At 38.3% G+C, this 24924-nt stretch overlaps 1 protein-coding gene across 2 annotated transcripts in view; it reads right to left on the reverse strand.

Annotated features, from left to right (window-relative positions):
* The window catches only part of CLCA4 (chloride channel accessory 4), a 66802-nt gene extending 43893 nt beyond the window's left edge, over positions 1–22909 (reverse strand). Inside the window, exon 1 of one of the 2 annotated variants that reach the window (XM_055116518.2) lies at positions 22511–22909. In XM_055116518.2, the coding sequence (XP_054972493.2) occupies positions 22511–22540 (30 nt within the window). In that variant the 5' untranslated portion in view covers positions 22541–22909. Of the gene's footprint in view, positions 1–12651; positions 12731–22510 lie in introns of those variants that run through there. The other variant, XM_055116521.2, reaches the window with a different exon arrangement.
* Between the last annotated feature and the right edge of the window lie 2015 nt (positions 22910–24924).

The raw sequence follows: 24924 nt of genomic DNA on the forward strand, positions 1-24924 counted from the left end.
TTACCACCACATTTTTACAGGTCTACTTGTGGCAGTTCCTTTTACTCAGTACATCATGTTCAGCTACCAAGAAAAAATTACAAGGCATACTAAAAAGCAAAACAACTACAATTTGAAGAAAGAGAGGAAGGATCAGAACCAGACACGGCAGGGATATTGGAAGCATCAGACATGGCAAGGATATTGGAATCAGGCCAGAAATTATAAACAAAAATGATTAATATACTAATGGACAAAGGAAATAGCATGCAAAACCAGATGGGCAATGTAAGCAGAGAGGTGGAAATCCTAAGAAAGAATGAAAAAAATGCTAGAGATAAAAAAACATTGTAATAGAAATGAAGGATACTCTGGTGTGCCTACTAGTAGACTGGACACAATTTATGAAACAATCACTAAGGTTGTGGCTATATCAGTACAAACCTCCAAAACTGAAAAGCAAAGAGAACAAACAATGAAAACAAATAGAAAAGAATGTCCAAGGATTGCAAGACAACTACAATAGGTGTAACATAGGCATGATGGGAATACCAGGAGAAGAAAGAGAGAAAGGAATAGAAGTCATATTTGACACAATAAAGACTGAGAATTTTCGCAAATTAATGTATGGATCCAGGAAGCTCAGAGAACACCAAGTGGGATAAATGTTAAAAAAAATTACACCTAGGTTTATCATTTTTAAACTACAAAAAATTAAAGATTAAAAAAATTCTCAGTGAGGATTTTACCTATAAACAAAAAATTACATTTGACTTTCCTCAGAAGCCATGTAATCAAGAAGAGAGTGAAATAAAATATTTAAAGGGTTGAGACAAAAAAAAAAAAACCCCATCAACTCAGAGTTCTGTACCCTGTGAAATTATTCTTCAAAAATGAGGGAGTAATCAAGAGTTTCTCAAACAAAAATTAAGGAAATTTATTGCCAGCAGTCCTGCCTTGCAAAAAATGTTTTAAAAAGTTCTTTAGAGAAGAGGAAATAATATAGGTCAGAAACTCAGATCTTTATAAAGAAAAGAAGAGCACTAAAGGAGGAATAAGTGAAGATAAAAACTTTTATTTATCTTATTTTCAGTTGTTCAAAAGTAATAGTAACAATAGATTAGATTATGTATGCTTATGGGTATATATTATATATCATTTATATAGATAGATGTATGCTATATCTATCTACATATGTAGATATAACATATATCTTTTTACATATCATATATATGTGCTTATATGTGCTTATATTTTAATGAAATGAATGACAGCAATGATACAAAAAATGGGGCAGAGGAATTATAATTATTTTGTATTATAAGGTACTCACACTACCTGTGAAGTGATGTAGTGTTATTTGAAAATGGAGTTGGGTTAGTTGTAAGTGTATATTACAAATTCTAGAGCAACCACTAAAAAAATAAAAGAATCATAATGTATAATGCTAAGAAAGAAGAGAAAATAGATCATATAAAATCCTCAGTTAAAACCACGAAAGGCAGGAAAAGAGAGGAAGACAAAAATAGCAACAAAAGAAAACAAATAGAAAAATAGCAAGGAAAACAAATAGAAAAGTAGTAACAAATATGGTAGACAGTAATCCAACTACATCAGTAATCACTTTGAACATCAATGGTCTAAATGTACCAATTAAAAGACAGAGATTGTCAGAGTGAATCAAAAAACAAGATCCATCTAGATATTGTTTACAAGAAACTCCCTTTAAATATAAAGACACGTAAGTTTAAAAGTAAAAGGATAGAAAAAACTTAGGAAACTAGAAAAAAAGGGAAAATTTAATCTAAACTGTGCAGAATAAAAGAAATAAGTAGAACACAAAAATAACATTTTAAACAGGACATTAATAGAGAAAATCAATGAAACCAAAATCTGGTTCTTTGAAAAGAACAATAAAACTGATAAGTCTGTAGCCAGGCTAAGAAAAAAGAGAGAGGACATAAATTGCTAACATCAGAAATTAAATAAAGGATATTACTACAGATCCCATGGACATTAGAAGGATAATAAGGAAATACTATGAACAGCTTTATGCCCACAATTTGATAACTAGATGAAATGGACCAATTCCTTGAAAGTCACAATCAGCCAAGACTCACACAGGCACAAATGGACCATTGGAATAGGCCTGTATCTGTTAAGGAAATTGAATCAATAATTAATAACTTCCTACAGAAAGCAACAAGTCCAGATGGGTTCACTGGTGATTTATACCCAACATTTAAGAAAGAAATTAAACCAATTCTTGACAATCTCTTTCAGAGGATAGAAGCAGAGGGGTCCAACTCATTCTATGAGGCAAATGTTATTCTAAAACCAACACCAGACAAAGACATTATAAGAAAAAGACAATTACAGACCAATATCTCTCATGCAAAAGTCCTCAACAAAATATTAGTAAAGTGGATCAAAAAATGTATAAAAAGAATTACACACCATGACCAAATAGGATTTACCCTAGGTTTTTATCCCTTTATACAAGGTTGATTCAACACTGGAAAATGAATTAATCTAATCATCACATCAATAGGATAAAATGGGAGAATCACATGATCATATCAATAGATGCAAAAAAAGCATTTGACAAACCAAACACCCATTCATGATAAAAATTCTCAGTAAACCAGGGATAGAGGAGCATTTCCTGAACTTGACAAAGAATATCTACAAAAAAACCCACAGCTAACATTTTCCTTAATAGCGAGAAATCAGAGTTTTTCCTCCAAAATCAGAAACAAGGCAAAAGTGTCCCTCTCACCACTCCTCAACAACATACTGGTAATTCTAGTTAATGCAATAAGAAAAAAAGTGGGTGGGGGGAGGGTGCGGGAGGGAGAAATAAAAGATATACATATTGGGAAGGAAGAAATAAAATTGCCATTGTTCACAGATGACTTGAGTGTCTATGTAGAAAATTTGAAAAAGTTGACAAAAAATTCCGGGAACTAATAAATAATTATAGTAAAGTTGCAGGATCCAAAGTTAATATACAAAGGTTAATCACTTTCCTATACACCAGCAATGACCAAAAGGAATTTGAAATTAAAAACACAATATCATTTACATTAGAACTGAAAAAAAGAAATAGATATAGTCTACCAAAATATTTATATGATCTATATGTGGAAAGCTACAAAACTCTGATGAAAGAAATCGAAGAAGAACTATAATGGGAAGATATTTCATGTTCATGGATAAGAAGATTCAATATTGTCAAGATGTCAGTTCTTCCCAACTTGATGTATAGATTCAATGCAACCCCAATCTAAATCCAAGCAAGTTATTCTGTGGATATCAACAAACTCGTTTTAATGTTTATACGGAAAGCCAATACCCTGAATAGTCAATATAATATTGAAGGAGAAGAACAAAATTGGATTATTGACACTACCTGACTTCAGGACTTACTACAAAGCTATAGTAATTCAGACAGTGTGATACTGGCAAAAGAATAGGTAAATAGATCAAGGACACAGAATAGATAGCCCAGAAATAGACCAACAAATATGCTTAACTGATCATAACTGACGACAAGGGAGCAAAGGAAATACAATTAAGTAAAGATAGTTTGGTGCTAGAACAACTGGACACCCACATGCAAAACAAAAGAGAATTTAGTCGCAAACCTGACACCCTTCACAAAAAAGTTAACCCAAAATGGATCATAGACCTAAATGTGAAATGCAAAACTATAAAACTCCTTGAAGATAACATAGGAGAAAACTTAAATGACCTGTATATGGTGATGACTTATTAAATACAGTACAAAGGCACAATTCATGAAATAAATCATTGATAGGCTGGATTTCATCAGCATTTAAAACTTCTGCTCTGCAAAAGACAATGTCTAGTGAATAAGAAGATAAGCCAGAGATTGGGAGAAAATATTTGCAAAAGACACATCTGAGAAGGGACAGTTATTCAAAATGTATGAAGGATTCTGAAATTCAACAATAAGAAAACCAACCTAATTAAAAAATGGGCTAAGGACCTTAACAGACAACTCACCAAAGAAGATATGCAGACGGAAAATAAGTATATGAAAAGATGCTCCACATCACAGGTCTTCAGGGAAATGCAAATTAAAACCACAATGAAATACCACTGCACACCTATTTGGCCAAAATCCAGAATACTGACAAGATCAAATGATAGCAATACTGGAGCAACAAGAACTCTCACTGGCAGGAATACAAAATGGCATAGCCATTTTGGGAGACAGTTTCTTACAAAGCTAAACATACTCTTACTATATGATTCAGCAATTATATTCCTTGGTATCTATTCAAAAGAGTTGAAGACATGTCTACACAAAAACCTGCACATGGATGATTATAGCAGCTTTATTCATAATTGCCAAAACTTGGAAGCAGTCAAGATATCCTTCAGTAGATGAGTGGATAATTAAACTGTGGTACATCCAGACAATGAAATATTATTTACCACTAAAAAGAAATGTTACCAAGCCATGAAAAGACATGGAGGAATCTTAAATAAATATTACTAAATGAAAGAAGCCAATTTGAAAAAGGCTGCAAACTGTAGAATTCCAACTATTTGACATTCTGGCATTCTGGAAAAGACAAAACTTTGGAGATAGTAAAAAGGTGAGTGATTGCTAGAGATTGAGTAGGGGAGGGTGAGGATAAAAAGTCAAAGCGCAAATTTTTACTTTGTATGATACTATAATGGTGGACAAGTCATTATACATTTGTCAAAACACATAGAATGTACAACACCAAGAGTGAACCCTAATGTAAACTATATGTAGTGTCAATGTAGGTTTATCAATTATAACAAATATATCACTATATTTGGTAGGGATGTTGATAACGGGGAAGGCTATGCATGTGTAGGAAACTGGGATATATGGGAAATCTCTGTACCTTTTTCTGAATTTTGCTGTGAACCTAAAATTGCTTCAAAAAAATGAAGTCTATAAAAAACTGGGGGTTTCTAGTCCACAGTGGACTCTTGCTTATTCACAGAAGCTTATCTCAGTTTGGATTACCCAGGTCTTTTTTTTTTTTTTGAGACGGAGTCTCGCTCTGTTACCCAGGCTGGAGTGCAGTGGCACGATCTCAGCTCACTGCAACCTCCGCCTCCTGGGTTCAAGCGATTCCCCTGCCTCAGCCTCATGAGTAGCTGGGACTACAGGCATGTGCCACCACACCTGAATAATTTTTGTATTTTTAGTAGAGACGGGAGTTTCACCATGTTGGCCAGGATGGTCTTGGTATCTTGACCTCATGATCCGCCTGCCTTGGCCTCCCAAAGTGCTGAGATTACAGGCATGAGCCACCGCGCCCGGACAGATTACCCAGGTCTTTTACTCCTCCTCTCTCTCCCTGTCCTGCTAGCTTGTTTGTCCACACTTGACACATTGGTACTTATAGCCTATATCTATTTATTAGGAGTGTTTCCAGTTGTAACACCTGATAAATAGTGGCTGAACCAAATATGGATTTATTTTCTTTATAAGGCAGCCTAGGGCTGGTATAGTAGCTTAATGATGGCAATAAGGGCACAGGTTCTTTCTATATTTCTTCTTCACCAACCTTGGATTGGTGGCTTTTTACTCACCATAAGATGGCTACAGCAGCTACAGAGGATTGTGGTGGCCCCAACAATGTCTGCTCTTTTATCAGAATAGCAAAAAAATTTTTTTTTTTTTTGAGACGGAGTCTTGTTCTGTCGCCCAGGCTGGAGGACTGGAGTGCAGTGGCATGATCTCTGCTCACTGCAACCTCCGCCTCCCGGGTTCAAGCGATTCTCCTGCCTCAGCCTCCTGAGTAGCTGGGATTACAGGCACACGCCACCAAGAGCCTCAGAAAATTTCAATTTCCACTGTTTTGCTATATCTTCTGATTCTGTACGTCATGCTATTAAAAGTGTGGTCTATGGTCTGGGCACAGTGGCTCACACCTGTAATCCCAGCACTTTGGGAGGCTGAGGTGGGTGGATCACTTGAAGTCAGGAGTTCGAGACCAGCCTGGTCAACATGGTGAAACCCCATTTCTACTAAAATTACAGAAATTAGCCTAGTGTGGTTGGCGCATGCCTGTAATCCCAGCTACTTGGGAGGCTAAGGCAAGAGAATAGCTTGAGCCTGGGAGAAAGAGGTTGCAGTGAGCCAAGATATTGCACCACTGCACTTCAGCCTGGGAGACAGAGCAAGACTTTGTCTCAAAAAAAAAAAAAAAAAAAAAGTGTGGTCTATGGACCAGCTGCATTGCTGCATTGTCATCAGCGGGAGCTTGTCAGAGATGCAGAGTTTCAGGCATTATCCCAGACCTACTGAATCAGAATCTGCATTTTAACAGATTCTCAGATGATTCATATGCACATTAAATTTTGAGAAGCACTGATGTTCACCATATTGACTATAATGACCAGACTATGCCTTTATTTGTTTGACTTGGATGTAAATGCATTATCATAAATCATTTCTCTGCTATGGTCAAATAGGCTTATGGTGGCAGCACTGCCACCCACATAATCCTTCGTTTGATCTACTTTCTTTACTAGGCATTCACATCTTTGCATTTCTCTACCAGGCATGGCCTTCATTCTTGGTACAGAGTCAGCTGTGCCATTCATATCTTATTTCAGCTTTTGAATTATTCTTGTAAAACCTGCTCAGACAATTCTCTTGACACCTGGGGGAGGGATGGTTGGAAGGAAAGGTCCCTCTTTCAGTGAAATACTTGCCCAACTAATTATTGCTTGGGCTGCTTGTTTTTCTTCTTTCTACATATGTGTGCTTCAAAGTAAGCAGGTTGAAAGTTATTATTGAGCTCCTTATTTAGTGAAATACAGTGTTTATGTAATGGGTTTTCCCTCTAGATAGAAATTTAATGTTTCTGTAAACTTTGAGATATTTTATTCAGAAGATTGTCACAGAGCAAATCAATTTTAATTTTCTTTTAGACAAAGTACCTGCCACACAAGTCAATAAAAAGTTTGCTCTGTTTTTTTTGTAAGTAAATTCTTTTGATGGTTATTTAAGACAATATGTTTTTAAGGGAGAAAACTTCATAAGGTAATAATATACTTCATAAATAATATACTTCATAAAGTAATATAAAATAATATAAATATACAAGTTTAAATAAATAATTAATATATAATATAAAGAGCATACAGTGTTTTAAAATGTGCCTCTAGATTTTAGAAAATGCAGTTAATAAATAACGTGCTTCTTCATTCACTTGTTGATGACTCTTACCTGAAGAACTGGATAAAAAGTTTGAATGACTGAAAAATTGGAAAGCTGATATAAACAGAATAAAGGTCAATTGGGTCTAAATGAACTGCTCAATTAAAGACAGGACAAAGACTAACATAGGGTTAACTAGGAAAAAAGTGTGAATTTTGTGATACTAAGCACAAAATGTAGAGTATTTCAGCACCTCCATACCAGTATGCATAAAATCGAATGAATACTATCCTTTGGGAAGTGTTCTCATTTCTATGATTTCAAAGAAGTTTTCTTTCAGTGTAGGATTCAAGAGTAGTATGAAATTTAGAATATGCAGAGTTGCCAGAAAGATAAACACTGGTCAAAAATGTTAGAAACTTCACAATGAGACACTGCTTCACACTTGCTAGGAAGCTATTATCATCAAACGAACAAAACAAAAAACATAAAATAACAAGTGTTGGCAAGGATGTGGAGAAATTGGGACACTCCTGCATTGCTGGTGGGAATGTAAAATGATGCAGCAATCTTGAAAAATAGTACGGTGATTCTTCAAAAATTTAAACACAGAATTACCACATAATTCAGCGATTTCACTTCTAGGTATGTACCCAAAAGAATTGAAAATAGGAACTTGAACATATATTTGTACACCCATGTTCATAGCAGCATTATTTACAGTTAACAACCAAAGTGTTCATTGATGGATGAATGAATAAGAAAAGTGATATATATGTGCAATTGAATATTATTCAGCCTTAAAGAGGAAGGAAGGAAATTTTGACACATGCTACAACGTGGATGAACCTTGAAGACATTATACTATGTGGAACAAGCCAGCCACAAAAGGACACAAATATTGTATGGGTCAATTTTTATGAGGTACCCATAGGAGTCAGATTCATAGAGACAGAAAGTAGAATGGTGGTTGCCAGGAACTGGGGAGAGGTGAGAATGGGAAGTTATTTTTAATGGGTAGAGTTTCAGTTTGGGAAGATGAAAATGTTCTAGAGATGGATGGGGGTGATGGTTGCACAAAAGTGTGAATGTATTTAGTGCCACTGAATTGTGTACTTAAAAGTGGTTAAAAAGGTAAATTTTATTTTATATATATTTTGCCATAAGGAAAAATTTAGAAACTTAAGAGGATGAAGGTTTAACATTTTTTATTATCTCACGTTTAAGTTAATGAGTTAAACACTTACCACAGTGTTATTGCCTTTATTAGGTAGCTTTATTAGGTATGTTGGTGTCAGGTACTGGTAACCTCAGTTTTCTCGGGTTACCAATAGTCCAACAAGCATTTGCTGAGTGCCCTACTGACTATTAACCAGGTGCTGTAGTAGGCCTTAAAGATACCAAAAGAAGTTAAATATAGCCCTTGACTTTAGTGAGGTCACAGATTAGCATGGAAGACAGACATGGAGATAAATGACTGCAACTTAGTGCAATGCAACGTATAACAGAAATATATATGACATTCTGGTTGAAAGAGCAGGTTCTGGTACACACTGCCTGAATTTGAATCCAGGCTTGATTACTTTTACCAGTAGTGCGATCTTAAGCAAATTACTAAATCTGTTTTTTAGTTTCTGTAAAATCAGAGTAGTAATGATTCTTACCTCACAGGATTGTTGTGAGGATTAAATGGGTTCTTACTGTGAAATGCTTAGATTAGCGCTTAACATGTGGTAAATACTTATTAGATCCCAATAAAGACTGAAAGTGTGGGAAGGTCAAGGTACAGCTAATTTCAAGAGCGGTCGAAACCAGGAACTTACACATTCTCTCTCTCTCCTTTGTTTCTACTTCCTTTAGTCACTTCCATTCTCTATTATGAAGGCTGACCTTTGTCCGTATGACAAGAAACAGAGCCAAGAACAGAAACTGAGTTTTATGTTTTAAAGCTTCTCTCACCGGAAAGGAATGGATTCATTCAGTTTCTTAGGCAAATACTTTGGCCTGGCTTGGATTAGATACCCATCCCTTGGTCAATTACCAGAGTGGGAGGGGGATGAGATACTATAATTGGCCCATCATGGGTCACATGCCAATCTCTAAACCAATCACCTGTGGCCAGAATATGGGGGTCATATGGGAAAAAAGTTCTAAAGTCCTGGAGATCTGGATGCAGGAGGCAGTTCTCAGCCAGAAAGACAATAACCTAAAATTACCTACTATCATCTTTATATAGTGTAGTTGTCTTATTTCTCTAACAAAATTGTAAGCTTCTTTGAAGTGTCAGTCATGCCTTATATTTTGCCTTCTTTCATAATTAAGGATTTTTAGCAGGTATTTACTGATTGATTTATTGTCATGTAGAACACACTGGGTGTCATAAGAGACAGAAGAAGAACCACTGTATTAGAAATCTGGAGAAATGGTTTCTGGGTCTAACTTTGCCACCTCTCTGACCTTCTATAATATGATATGGCAAATTAAGATATTAAAATAGATAATTCCTAAGATTCTTTTCAACTCTAAAATTCTATTAATTTTATCAGGATTACATTCACTAATTTTTAAAAAATAATTTTGACTTATTTTAGATTCACGGGTACATGTGCATGTTTGCTACATGGGTATATTGCATGATGCTGAGTTTTGGGGTACGAATGATCCCATCACCCAGGTAGTGGGCATAGTACACAATAGGTATTTTTTAACTCATGCACCCCTCTCTTCCTCCCTAGTGTCTATTTTTCCCATGTTTATATCCACGTGTGCTCAATGTTTAGCTCACACTTAACTGTGAGAACATATAGTGTTTGGTTTTCTGTTCCTGCATTAATTTGCTTAAGGTTATGGCCTCCAGACTCATCCATATTTCTGCAAAAGGCATGATTTTGTACCTTTTTATGGCTTCATTGTATTCCATGGTGTATATATTCCACATTTTCTTTATTTGATCTACCATTGACGGTCACCTAGGTTGATTCCATGTCTTCGCTATTGTAAATAGCATGGTGATGAACTCATGAGTGCATGTGTCCTTTTGGTAGAATCATTTCTTTCCTTTTGCTATATACCCACTAATGGGGTTGCTGGATTGAATGCTATTTTTACTTCCTTGAGGAATCTCCAAATTGCTTTCTGCAGTGGCTGAACAAATTTACGTTTTACTGACAATATATGTGTTCCCTTTTCTCTGCAGCCTTGCCAACATCTATTGTTTTTTGACTTTTGACTGGTGTGAGATGGTATCTCATTACGGTTTTGATTTGCAGTTTTCTGACTACTGGTGATGCTGAGCATTTTTTTCATATGTTTGTTGGCCGCTTATATGTCTTCTTTTGAGAAGCATCTGTTCATGTCTTTTGCCCACTTTTTTTTTGAGACGGAGTCTCACTCTGTTGACTCCAGGCTGGAGTGTGGTGGCATGATATCGGCTCACTGCAAACTCCACCTCCCAGGTTCAAGCGATTCTCCTGCCTCAGCCTCCTGAGTAGCTGGCATTACAGGTGCGCATCACCACACCCTGCTAATTTTTGTATTTTTAGTAGAGAGAGGTTTCACCATGTTGGTCAGGCTGGTCTCGAACTCCTGACTTCGTGATCCACCTGCCTCGTCCTCCCAAAGTGCTGGGATTCCAGGCGTGATTGCTCGCTTTTTAATGGGGTTGTTTTTGGCTTGTTGAATTAAGTTTCTTATACATTGTGGATATTTGACCTTTGTCAGATGCATAGTTTGTGCATTTGTCAGATGCATAGTTTGTGCATAGTTTGTGCATTTAGTGATTTGGCATTCACTAAATCTTAACTCTTTTCAATTATTGATTAGCTGGTATTTTTGACCCTGTTGTTTAAACAAACTTATTTTTTAAAATCCTGAATTTTTAAATGGCAGTCAGACTTCTTATATTGAACAGAATTCCACTCACATCTGTTTCTTTAGGCTGCCAGTACCTTTCTCCTAGGTTGTTCACATACATGGCTTCCTCCTTTTCACCTTTGCTTTTCTTCTCATAAGCAGAAAAACTGGGAAAAAATAAAAACTAAAACAAAGGTAATAATCATAGACTGAGAGTTTGAAATACCCTAGGTCACTTTCACGACCCCAAAAGCTTTGAAACGGACTGTTTGGAAAGGGTTTTTGGAAGTTTGGAAGAGGGCTATTACGGGTTGAATCTTGTTACCCCAAAAATTCATATGTTGAAGTCTGGACCCCTAGTACTTCAGAATATAACTTTATTTGAAAATAAGGCCATAAAAGATGTTAATTAATTAAGAGATTATACTGGTGAAGCTCCTATTTCAGTATAACTAGTGTACTTATAAAATGGTGAAATTTAGACATAGACCCTCAAATAGAGACAACACCACATACACATGAAGGCAAGGGATCAGGTGATGTGTCTAGAAACCAAAGAATGCCAAAGATTGCAGCAAACTACCAAAAGCTCGGGGGGAAAAGGAATGGAACGAATTCTGTCTCACAGCCCTCAAAAACTCGGAAGGAATCAACCTGCCAACACCTTAATCTTGGACTCCTATTTTCCACAACTATGACACAATAAAATTCTGCCATGTTTGTGGCATTTTGTTATAGCCACCCTAGGAAACTATACAGGGACCAAAATTTTGCTCCCTGGTCATTCTTTAACTGTAAAATTCTGTTAACTGAGTCTTTGCCTTAATTATAGAGTTTAGAATTACAAAAATCTAGGTTGGAACCACAATTGTCCCCAAAGAACCAGAGACTCATCAAACAACTTCCATGATTGCATGATTCTTAAACATGCAATTAAAGCACTATGGTTCCTTTTCACAACTTTTCAAGGACATAGAAGCAACACTTTCTCTTAGGTTTATTTTGGTTTTTGATTATGGGGAATCAATGGGGGAAATCTAATTATTTACTCCAGGCAAATGTTTTTGTTCTTTGGTCTAATTAGAAGATGAGAGGTGACAACGTGTTAGCAGCCCTCCTTTGCTCTCAATGCCTCCTCAGCCTCGGCGTCCGCTCTGGCTACACTTGAGCCCTTCAGCCGGCAGCTGCACTGTGGGAGTCCCTCTCTGGGCTGGTTGAGGACAGGAGCTCCCTCGGCTTGCGGGGAGGTGTGGAGGGAGAGGCACGGGAACCGGGGATGCACCCGGGAACCAGGGATGCACCTGGCATTTGCAGGCCAGCACCAGTTCTGGGTGGTGTCGGCTCGGTGGGCCGCACTTGGAGCGGCGGGCCAGCGCCACAGGCCCGGGCAGTGAGGGGCTTAGCACCTGGGCCAGCAGCTGCTGAGGGTGCGCCAGGTCGCCCAGCACTGCCTGCCCATCTGCCCCGCACTTGAATTCTCACCGGGCCTGGGCCACCTCCCCATGGGGCATCGCTGGGGACCTGCAGCTCGCGATGCCCGAGCCCCCAACCCTGTGGGCTCTCACGCAGCCTGAGCCTCCCTGACAGGCACTGCCCCCTGCTCCACAGCCCCCGGTCCCATCAACCGCCCAAGGGCTAACCTGTGCAGGCGCAGCACAGGACAGGCAAGCAGCTCCACCCATGGCCCCAGCGCCGGGATCCCCTAGGGAAGCCAGCTGGGTTCCTGAGTTGGGTGGGCTCTTGGAGAACATTTATGTCTAGCTGGAGGATTGTAAATGCACCAATCAGCACCCTGTGTATAGCTCAAGGTTTGTAAACACACCAATCAGCACCCTGTCAAAACAGACCAATCAGCTCTCTGTAAAATGGACCAATCAGCTCTCTGTAAAATGGACCAATCAGTAGGATGTGGGTGGGGTCAAATAAGGGAATAAAAGCAGGCTGCCGGAGCCAGCAGCTGCAACACGTTGGGGTTTCTTTTTGTGGTGTGTAAGTGTTGTTCTTTTCCTCTTTGTGCTGAATTTTGCTGGTGCTCACTCTTGGGGTTTGCACAGCTTTTATGAGCTGTAACACTCACCACGAAAGTTTGTAGCTTCACTCTTGTGGCCAGCGAGGAACCCGCCGGGAGGGACGAGCAACTGCAGATGCGTTGCCTGTAAGAGCTGTAACACTCACTGTGAAGGTCTGCAGGTTCACTCCTAAAGTCAGCGAGATCACAGTGGGAAGAAACTCTGGACATGCCATCTTTAAGAACTGTTAACACTTACTGCTAGGGTCCGGGCCTTCATTCTTGAAGTCAGTAAGACCAAGAACCCCCCAATTCCAGATACAAAGAGATACCTCATAACAAGTAGACCAGTACTACTGGTACTATTTACTGGTATCATTAATAGTTGCAATACTACTGGCGCTGCTGACTCACTGCACTCCTTATCTATCAGCAAAAGGCCTTGATTCCTACTTCACAAAGAACATAGAAGCTCCTAGACATGAACTCCATCAAATGCTTGCCTTCATGACTATTTCTTTAATCAGCAGGGAACACTGCTCATTACGTTTGTAAAGGGTAATGTCTGTGCACTTGTGCTCTTTATCTTCCATTCTCTCTAAATACCCTGATGTTCTATTTGTCTCCTCTCTTTTTTATGTCCTCTTTTCTACTGGTTTCCTACTCCTCTCCCTGGCCCTCACCACCCACCAACATAGAAAAATGATACAAACCTTTCTTAGAAGGTTAAAGAAAATGCAGTAACTTGGATATATTGTTACATCTGAAGAACAATTTGAAATACTTGTATTGCTAGATCTCTCTGTAATATTTTAGGTTGTTGCTGATCATCCCTATTTGTTGAAACTGCTCCCTTTGTTGGTTTTCATGATGCATTTCTGATTACATTTGCAAAACTCTGGCCATTCCTTTTCAGTCTAGCTCACAATGCCTTTTCTCGTATCCACTCCTTAAATGTTGGCTTTTCTCAGAGTTCATTCTTGGCTCCCTTCTCTTCCCCTATCTGTGTCCCAGTTGGTGATCTTCCCTCCCACACGTGGCTTCAGTTATCCTCTGTATGCTGACGATGACCAACTACACATCCAGCTCAGACTTCTGAATAGCAGCACTAGGTGCAAGAAGTGGTAGAATATATTTTCAAAGTGTTTAATGTAAACAGTGTTTTTAATTATCACTTACATATTTGCATGAAGTGGATACTAAGACTCAGACCACCTAACACACATGTTAAGAGCACTGTTGGAGGAAATTATCCGGTTAGAAGCAAATAAGATATAGGAAATAAATATCAGTGAATAATTTAGTAAAATTTTTTGTCTAAACAAGTAATTAATGACAACAAAAGTCTATCAATGTTTAAACTTAGAAAACAACAACATGAGTCAGGTTGGTGTTGTAGTCCAGAGAGACCAAAGAGCTTACTAAGGCATTTCTGTTGAAAGTGAAGGGGATAAGGAAAATATAGCTACTGACAAGCTTTAGAATTCTATTACTGTAGGAAATAAATCAGTGAATACTAAAGATAAGAACAGAAGTTGAGAAAAATACCAGAAGACTAAAATCATGTGTAATTTTCAAACCAGCAGAGTAAAACTCAGTCTATCCAATAGATGTTAGGAAAGGAGGGAAACAGAAGAAACAAAAAGGAAATACAGAAAATGGAAGAGATAAATGCAAGAAATAAATAATAAACGTTTGTGAATTAAACTCACTTTTAGTAAGAGAGAGACCCAGTATAGATTTTTAAATGATGCAATAGTATAAGGTTCATAGAGAAATACTTAAAATGATAATGTAACAATTCCCAAATTACCTACGTGTAAAAGAAAATGTATGAAAGTTAGGATATTTGTAACAGGTAAAGAAAAAGAAAAAAACAGTTGACCCTAGAATATTTTATTCTGTCTCATTATAACTTTGCTCAATAGTTCACTAGCTCAAAGATTGCCAACTCTGTTCTACAGAACTCTTTGTCTCTATCTTGATTGCTCTCAATATGTCCTGCAACACAGTCTAAGTAAAAACATGATTCACACCTTTTGCTGCTTTTCACAATCGTTATCTATTGCCTATAGGATAGAAGTCCAAGATCACTGTCATGTTTTTCAAAGCCTTTTTGATTTATGTTGGCTACTTCCCTATTACCTCTGTACCCTTGACCCTCCTGTTATCTCCTCTTCATGCTTTGGGATGAAACATATGCACTTCTCTAAATAAAGCACTGTAGTTCTCATTTATGTACCTTTGCCTATTTGGATCTTTCTGGCTGGAATTTCCTTCTTCCTTGTTTATCCATCAAGACTTTGAGGAGGTACCACCCTCTCCATGATACTATCTCCTTTATACTCCTATATTTATATGACATTATATTACATCACATTACATTACTTTGTTGCTTTATCCGTATCCCCTACTAAATTGTAAACTACTGGAAAACAGGGATCACGTGGTCCCAGCCTCCAGCACAGTGCCTGCCATGTGGTACAGATTGTTCTCCATGAATAGATGAATCTGAGACAACAAATACTATGTCTCAGGTGCTAGACAGTGTTAGACTCAGACCAAGAGGTAAGAAACAAAAATTTAGGAAATAGGTTCTGCATACAAAGGTTACAATAAATGATTTAGTTAGCTCAAAAAGGAAATTAATATAAACAAGTTATTTTCTGAAATTTAATTGTACTGTATGAGTATTATACTTAGGCAGCACTTTGATGGTGGCATGTGAAAGAAAACCAACTCAAATAAGTTAGTTAAATGTACGGTATATGTAAAAAATATTGGGCTTGTCTCAAATAGCATTGTAAAGGTGAGGCTGCCCCTACAGCTCAGGTTCAAAGGGAACCGGGAAAACTGGGGACATGAATGTAGCCAGCGTTCTGACTGTCTCTTGGTCTACTGGCCTCACCTCTTATATCAGCTTCCCTCTTTCAGTGGGAAAAATGGGCAGAGAGGAGCCCCGAGCCTTACAACACATAGTTTTTTTGTCAGAGACATTGATCTTCTTCACTGGTTCCTGTTGAATAAGTCTTGGAGAAGAGCTCTGATACGTCTTCTGAGTCAGTTACCCACCCAGGGTGAATCGGTGATAGCTTGGAGGGAAGAGGCAGATAGCCAAAGGTATGAGAAGTGGAGCAGTCTCAATTCTTGACATGCGAAATGAGGTCCTCCAGCATCATCTGGAGCTTATTAGACATAAAGAATCTTGGGCTCCTGAACTTACTGAACCAAAATCTGCATTTTAACTAGCTCCCAATGATTCATGTACACACTCAAGTTTAAAAGGCATAGAACACATTAACCAGGAATGACAGTTCTCTATTTTTTCTGAGACTGGGAAAATTAGTACTGGTTTTAAGTTGTAGCAAGAGGTGTTTCAAGGAAATGTTTGCGAGATAATCTTGTGTTTAAAACAGAATACAACAGTATCTTGAAAAGTTTTGGAATTTTCTTTTGGTAGAAATTTTACAGAGAAATATTCACTATTTTTCTCTGGAATAGTTTGTCATATATGCAAAGAAATAGACATTCAAACTTACTTTACTCTCCCATCATTTCTATAATAAATTTTATCTATTTTTTTTTAAACAAATTCACCCCAGAGACTAAATACTGGCACCTGGAAATACCTATTTCCATACCAGTGACTTATTTCCTCTTTGGGCCTCACACTAATTACGTTTTCTCCACATGATATAGAGACTCCGTCTCAAAAAAAAAAAAAAAAAAAGGAAATAAATAAATAAAAAATGAAATAAAGTTAGTAACAGGTTTCTTAAATTTACCAATCCTTTTTTCTAGCTTATTCCAGGTGAAGTCTAGAAAATGCTTTTTGACAGTAAAGAATTTGTTCTTTGGTTGAGTGGAGCAAAAAACATTTTCAAGAATCAACCATTCTTTTTATCTTCTCTGCATATCAGAGCTTTAAAAAATCAGATTATGTCTTTGCTATTAGTCAAAACGAAGGTTGATTACAACATATTCCCAAAGGATTAAAGGACAGTTCCAAAGAATATTGACTTTTTACACAGAATTGTTTATGTCACTTATTGTTGATGAATTAAATTAAAATACGATAGATATTTTTTCTATAGTAGCTTTTTTGTGGTTAATGGTTTAAATCATTTCAAGTGGTGATTTTTTTTTTTTTCTTTTCAAACAGAGAACGGGCTGGGTAAGGTGGCTTACACTTGTAGTCACAGCATTTTGGGAAGCTGAGGTGGGAGAATCACTTGAGGCCAGGAGTTTGAGACCAGCCTGGGGCAACATAGCAAGATCCCTGTCTCTGTTATTTAAAAAAAAAAAAAAAAGATAGAAAAGTAGTAAGAATTTAAAGCATCTAAAGCCACTTTTGGGATTCTGATTCAAAGTCTCACTAGGTTCTCAAACCATCTAGCCCACAGTGACAAAGATTAGCAAGATGTCAGTTCTCCTGATTTAAGAATCTATTCAGCAGTAAAATAGAACAACAAAACAAAAAACTCCAACTAACTAGACAACTATGTTATGTTAAATTAGCAAATTTGATTGACACACATTATCCAGTGTTAAAACAGAAAAACAAAACAGACAAGCAAGCTAGGCCATTTAACTACATACTTTAAGTTAGTAAATTTGATGGACACACAGTCATAAAAATTCCAAAGTCAATAGCGGTGTTGAGAATAGTCCCTTGTAATAGTTCTTCCCTGAATCCATAGGAATTTCCCCTTATTTCCTGGTTAGTGGAAATATAGATAAGGAAGGCACACAGGACATTGAATTAAATACAAAATATTTCCTGCATATGGGACCTTGACTACACAATAAAAAATTAGATCTATAATGAAAGCATTTAAAATTCCTTTCTGAAAAGTAAAATGCAAGAAAAAAATGGCTAATGTTAGATGTTCATCAGATAAACTAAAATATTCCTGAAGTTACTTGTACTATTACTCTAGAAATATTTACGGTTTATCTTGTCTGGGTCAATTGCTTTAGTTCTACCTGCCTGCAAATAGAGCTCACTAACACAGTATGACCTTACTCAACTTGTTGAACCACTCTTTGCCTCAGCTTCCTGATTTGTAAATATGGATAATAATGTTATTGACCTAGGGTTTCTGTGAAGAAAAATGAGATAATATAGCAGAAGCTCTTAGAGTAGTGCTTGACACATGGAAAGTGCTTAGTAAATAGTAGCAGTTCTTAGTATTATTACTAAGCTATAATAAGTATTTTGTTATTCTAATTTTGTTATTATTATTCTTGGTTTTAATAAGTATTCTGTTACTGCTATAAGGAAAGTAGTTTTCCACTTCTTTCTTCGTAAAGCAAATAATCTCTTGTGAATAGCATTAATATAATTGCGATTGTGTTTCTGGAGTGAGCCTGCCAATGAATTAACCTGAAAATGCTTCTTGGCTATAGGGACTAAAGCTGTTGAACATCTGAGGCTTGTACAGTGTTGGCTCAGTTCATGCAACTAAGCTTCTTTCAAGAGGAAATGTAATAAACTGATGAAAGAGATTGGCTTCCAGAGTCAGACTAACTGTGATTTACATACTGCTTAAGTCACTTACCAAGTGAGGTTGCAGACAGATCATTTAGCTCTCAGTCTTAGTTGTCCATCTACACAGCCTTTTGATAAGACATTTCTTCCCCTTAGTGGGCCCAGGGTGAGTTTCAAGGGCATGAGAGACCTTTGTAGTCACTTATGGCCCTGCACTCAAGGAGTCCTGTGCTTGGTTTAATCCTCTGCTTCAGTTGTCTTAAAATTCTTAATAATTTTATCTTTGAACTTGTGTTTTATAAGGGAAGCCTGACGGGACAATAGAGAACGTGTGTAACTAGTGGAGATAGGTGTGATTATGTGTATCTGCCATTCCTTACTGTGCCATTTGCATACAGGTTCCTGATGGCTCATGCACAAAGAATTTGGGTAGACCTAGAATGCTTGGAAAGTCAGTGAGACTCAAAATGCCAGATAAGCATGCCATTTCTAGGACTGAGTAAGCAGGTGCCCTGACATCTTGAGACCACACTTTTAGTTCAAACCAGAACTTTCTTCAAACACAGAAAGAAGGCAAAGACATTCTAAGAAACATAAAAGACCATGTGATTCTACCTATCCTTTTTTATTTGTGTTACTTCCCTGTATTTGCCAATTACTTGTGCTGAAAATGATGACATAGAAGGAAGGAGAAAGATGAGGCAGCCCATAGTTCCTTTTCCTTTCAGTCTTTTCTTATTCATCAGTCAGCTGAAGGTAGAGGGTGTTGGTAGAATGTGAACATATTAAGTGAAATAAAAACACTTGAGCCAGTTTTATGCAGTATTTTCATTGTTTTGACAAAACAAAGTAAGTATGCATGTACAAGCTACAAAATACAAATTGTGTATTCAATATACAAGTTAAAAGTTCTTACATTTGTGTTTAAAACTGGCACCACATAATGTAGATGCATTATGTGGTGAAATTCATGTGGTGAAATTCATATGAATACTTTAGAATTATAATTTTTCTTTACTTAGAACATTAAATGACAAAAAACAAACAAACAAACAAACACCGTGACAAGCTGAGATGCACTATGGAAGAAAGAAAAAAGCTTTATATTTTAGTGACTTTAATTACACTTTTTTCCTGATGTTTGAATAAGGCCTTGGTCCTGCATTTTCATTTTGTACTGGGTCCCCAAAATTATGTAATGTGTCCTGTCCTCTTCCAATGGAGTGTAGAGTCCACAGGACCAAGGGGTTGTGACACCCAGTGTGTGTCCTCCCACAGCCTCACATTTCTAGAACATGCATAACATACCCAACATGAAATTCCCTGACAAATGACTCATCCTCCTTCCATGGTCTGTGTGTGCCACAACTGACTTGGAGTTCTTCCTAGGGAAGACAAAGATATGTATACTTCCAGGTTAGAAAGATGGACAAAGGGTAGCTATTGATGTGGTGTATGGGCTGATGAGGCCACACACATATGCATGAGGCCTGTTGGGGTTTGGACTGTGGAGTGGAGAAAGATAGGAAGATGGTGAATCATGGCCCATCTGTTCCTGAGGTGTCATGTCCCACCATCACACTAAGAGGTTTCCAAGAATTTTAAATTTGAACCTGGACTTCCAAATCCTTATGAAGTTATATTTGTCAAGACCGGAGATAACACATTGTAACAGCTTGTAGGCCTGATTTATAATGTTTACGTATTTAGACACATGGTATCTGGATCTACATTTGTCCTCTTGCCTCAGGACACTCAAATATTAGTGGAGGACCTAGACGTGAAGATGTGAAGCACTTAGTGCCTGGCACTCAGTAAAACAACACAAAACAAAACAAAAAACCCAGGAAACGGTAGCTGTTATCATTATCAGATAAAGTAATTAATGATAATAATAATAATATCACACCATTTTTTTCTCTGTCAAGGCCCTGAGTTTTGCTCGCCTCTCCCTCACCCTGCACTTTCCCCCCCGAGTTGGTGTGATGATGGTGGTAGTATTTTGCTTTCCAAACCTCAGATTAGTGTCTGAGGAGGGAGACTTTTCTCTACATGGACTGGTTGCCTTGATCCTTAAAGTGCTGTCTAGGGTCCCACTTCCATGCCCTACCAGTAGGAGTAGTGCATTCCTGTGCCTGCCTGAATCACAGGTGAACTCAGTGTGCCCTCTGGAGTTTGATTTGTGCTGTCCATTGTACAGGTCATTACTAATTTTTAGTCTCCTTCCCCCTTAAGAATTCTGAACTTCTTTGAAATTTAGGAAAAGTTTTATCTCTAGAAAAACTAAAATAGGTTAGGAAGAACCATTTAACATGTTTTCCTTTTGGCATGTGGGTTCAGGAACCGAGTTAAATAGATTTTTCTCAATTACAATAACTTTGCATTGCTTGGGCTTTTTAATTGAATGACTTTCTTGTCCTCTTTATTTAGTTCTTACCTGGGTTGTTAGATTTGACAGTCTATGTGAAATTTTACTGTAAGTCTCCTTGAACACTGCTTTGTTGATTTGTCTTCTGTTTCTTAGTTTAATGAATCACTCTAACAAATTTTTTTGGGAAAGATTTTGGCATTTCTTTAAAAGTCTGAAACCATGTAGAATTAGTTGGAGGCAATGAAAATCTATTGAGGCCATATGTCAGGTGTATTTTTAAAGTATAATTTAAAGATTATAGTGTTTATATTTTCTTTATTTTTGATATTGTTCTGGGCAATGATTTTTTTGGATTCGACTCCAAACCTCAGGCAACAAAACCAAAAATAGACAAATGGTATTACATCAAACAAAAAAACTCCTGCACAGCAAAGGAAACAAATAACAGAGTGAACAGGCAACCTGTGAAACGGGAGGAAATATTTGCAAGGCCATACATCCAATAAAGAGGGAATATCTAAAATATATAAGGAACTCAAACAACTCAATAACAAGAAAACGACCTGATTAAAAAATAAGCAAAGGGCCTAAACAGACATTTCTCAAAAGAGGATGTATTAGTCAGGGTTCTCTAGAGGGACAGAATTAATGGAATATATAAAGGGGATTTTTTTAAGTATTAACTCACATGATTACAAGGTCCCACAATAGGCCATCTGCAGGCTGAGTACCAAGGAGAGCCAGTCTGATTTCCAAAACTGAAGAACTTTGAGTCTGATGTTCAAGGGCAGGAAGCACCCAGCACGGGAGAAAGATGTAGGCTGGGAGGCTAGGCCAGTCTTTCTTTTTACATTTTTCTGCCTGCTTTATATTCTAGCTGCACTGGCAGCTGATTAGATTGTGCCCACCTAGATTAAGGGTGGGTCTGCCTTTCCCAGCCCACTGACTCAAATGTTAATTCCCTTTGGCAACACCCTCAAGGGCACACCCAGGATCAATACTTTGTATCCTTCAACTGAATCAAGTTGACCCTCAGTATTAGCCATCCCTTGTCAACTTGAAGCCATACACATCTCCTAAGATCACACATAATCTTCAAATAAAGACAATAATAAGGTCATAATTACGCTTAACATAATACAACTATCCTTCATACAACCAAAATGCACCAATCCCCAACCCAAATACATAAAGTTAACGATACTTAAATGTTAATGTGAAGTCAATAAATCTTATGTCACATGATAAAGGAGAAAGGAAAAAAAATGAAGATATTTTCTTGGTACAAGTGTGTACATGTACAAACATGTTTTTAACAAAAGGAGGAGGAAATACTCATGACAATTACAGTCCTCGTTTCTACAGCTGGTCCTGTCATGGTTGCTGATACCAATGACTACCTTGTTCTACTACCCATTTTGTATCCCATTTGCCTTCAGCAAGCACCTCAGGCGGCCATGTTTTTTCCCTGTTGGAGTGACCCAACCCTTCATTCCTGAAGGGCCTGGATCATTCGTAGTCCTGCCTGGATTGGGCTGTTGTAGTTTCCCATTACCTTAATCACAGGGCATGGTAATACTAAGAGACACCCTAATGGAGCTCCTGTATTCCATTCATATTCTTCCTTACCTCCATTGTGGAGTAGTAGACTAATTTCATCTTGATAGTCCGGGTCAATCACCCCAGCCAACACTGTAATTCCGTTCTTAGCCTGTTGACTTAAAGGGAGGAGAAGCCCAAAGTGTCCAGGTGGCAATCTTAACTTCCAGTATGATGGATCGTTGTGTCTCCTGGTGGCAGCATTCCTCCCTCTGGAACTAAGACCTCCAGGCAAGCAGAACATAATGTCATGGGACGAGGAAGCAAAAATTTTGCTAGTGAATCACTAGGGGTGATGGTGAGTGGTGCTACTTCTACTTCCACCCCTTGATTCCTGGACCCATGAATCCTGGCTATGGGAGAAACAGTACCATACACTGGACGCTGATTCAGAGCATCCATGGCCTTCTGGAGAACTGTGCCTCAGCCCTGCAAAGTATTGTCACCTAGTTGGCTTTGTAATTGTGACTTCAAAAGGCCATTCCACCATTCTATCAATCCAGCTGCTTCAGAATGTTGGGGAACATGGTAAGACCAGTGAATTTCATGAGCATGAGCCCACTGCCACACTTCTTTGGCCATAAAATGAGTGCCTTCGTCAGAGGCAATGCTGTGTGGAATCCATGATGGTAAATAAGGCATTCTGTGAGTCCACGGATGTAGTCTTGGCAAAAGCAGTTCGTGTAGGATAGGCAAACTCATATCCAGAGTAAGTGTCTATTCCGGATAGACACTTATTCTATCCAGTGAGGAAAAACCTCTGCTCTTTCCATGATAAAAGAGGTCCAATATAATCAATCTGCCACCAGGTAGCTGGCTGATCACCCCAAGGAATGGTGCCATATGGAGGGCTCAGTGTGGGTCTCTTCTGCTGGCAAATTGGGCACTCAGCCGTGGCCATACCCAGGTCAGCCTTGGTGAATGGAAGTCCATGTTGCTGAGCCCATGAGTAACCTCCATCCCTGCCACCATGGCCACTTTGTTCATGGATCCATTGGGCGATGACAGAGGTGGCTGGGGAAAGAGGCTGAGTGGTGTCCACAGAATGGGTCACCTGGTCCACTCGATTATTAAAATCCTCCTCTGCAGAGGTCACCCGTTGGTGAGCACTCACATGGGATACAAATACCTTCACAGTTTTTGACCACTCAGAGAGCTCCATCCACATGTCTCTTCCCCAAATTTCTTTGTCACCAATTTTCCAATCATGCTTCTTCCAAGTCCCTGACCATCCAGCCAAACCATTGGCTACAGCCCATGAATCAGTATATAATTGCACATCTGGCCATTTCTAATTTCATGCAAAGTGCACAACCAGGTGCACTGCTGGAAGTTCTGCCTACTGGGAAGACTTCCCTTCATTGCTGTCTTTCAAGGATGTCCTAGAGAGGGGCTGTATTGCTGCAGCTGTCCACTTTCGGGTGGTTTCTGTGTATCGTGCAGAACCATCTGTGAACCAGGCCCTAGTCTTCTCTTCCTCTGTAAGTTGACCATAGGGAACTCCCCATGAGACCATCGGTGCAGGCTGAAGAAGAGAAGGCAGGGTGGCAGGAGCAGAGACCATGGGCATTTGAGCCACTTCCTCATGTAACTTACTTGTGCCTTCAGGACCTGCTTGAGCCAGATCACATTATATACCACTTCCATTTGCTGATGGAATGCTGCTGTGCACAACCCACTTTATAACTAGATGGATCAGAAAGCACCCAGGTCATGATAGGCAGTTAAGGGAGCATGGTGACTTCATGACCCATAGTCAAATATTCAGTTTCCACCAAAGCCCAGTAACAGGCCAAGAGCTGTCTCTCAAAAGGAGAGTAGTTATCTGCAGAAGATGGCAGGGCCTTGCTCCAAAATCCTAGCTGTGATTCACCTATGGGGACCTGCCAAAGGCTCCAAACAGTATCCCTATCTGCCACTGACACCTCTAGCACCATTGGATTTGCTGGGTCATATGGCCCAAGTGGCAGAGCAGCTTGCACAGCAGCCTGGATTTGTTGCAGAGCCTTCTGTTCTGGACCCCCCCTCAAAACTGGCAGTCTTTTGGGTCACTCGATAAATGGGCCGGAGCAACACAGAAGACATACAAATAGTCAATAATACATGAAAAAAATGTTCAACATCACTAATTACTGGGGAAATGCAAATTAAAACCACAATGAGATATAACAACACCTATCAGAATGGCAATTATAATAAAGACAAAAAATAGTTGTTGGCAAGGATGTAGAGAATAGGGAACCTAGTATACTGTTGGTGGGAATGTAAGCTAAGACAGCCATTATGGAAAACAGTATAGAGGTCTCTCAAAAGACTAAATTATCATATAATCCACAAATCCTCTTCTGGGTATATATCCAAAAGTTTTAAAATCACTATGTTGAAGAAATATTTGTACTTCCATTTTCATTACAGCATCAGTCACAATAGCCAAGTTATGGAAT

The sequence above is a fragment of the Pan paniscus genome, chromosome 1 (assembly GCF_029289425.2).
Source record: "Pan paniscus chromosome 1, NHGRI_mPanPan1-v2.0_pri, whole genome shotgun sequence".
Lineage (NCBI taxonomy): Eukaryota > Metazoa > Chordata > Mammalia > Primates > Hominidae > Pan > Pan paniscus.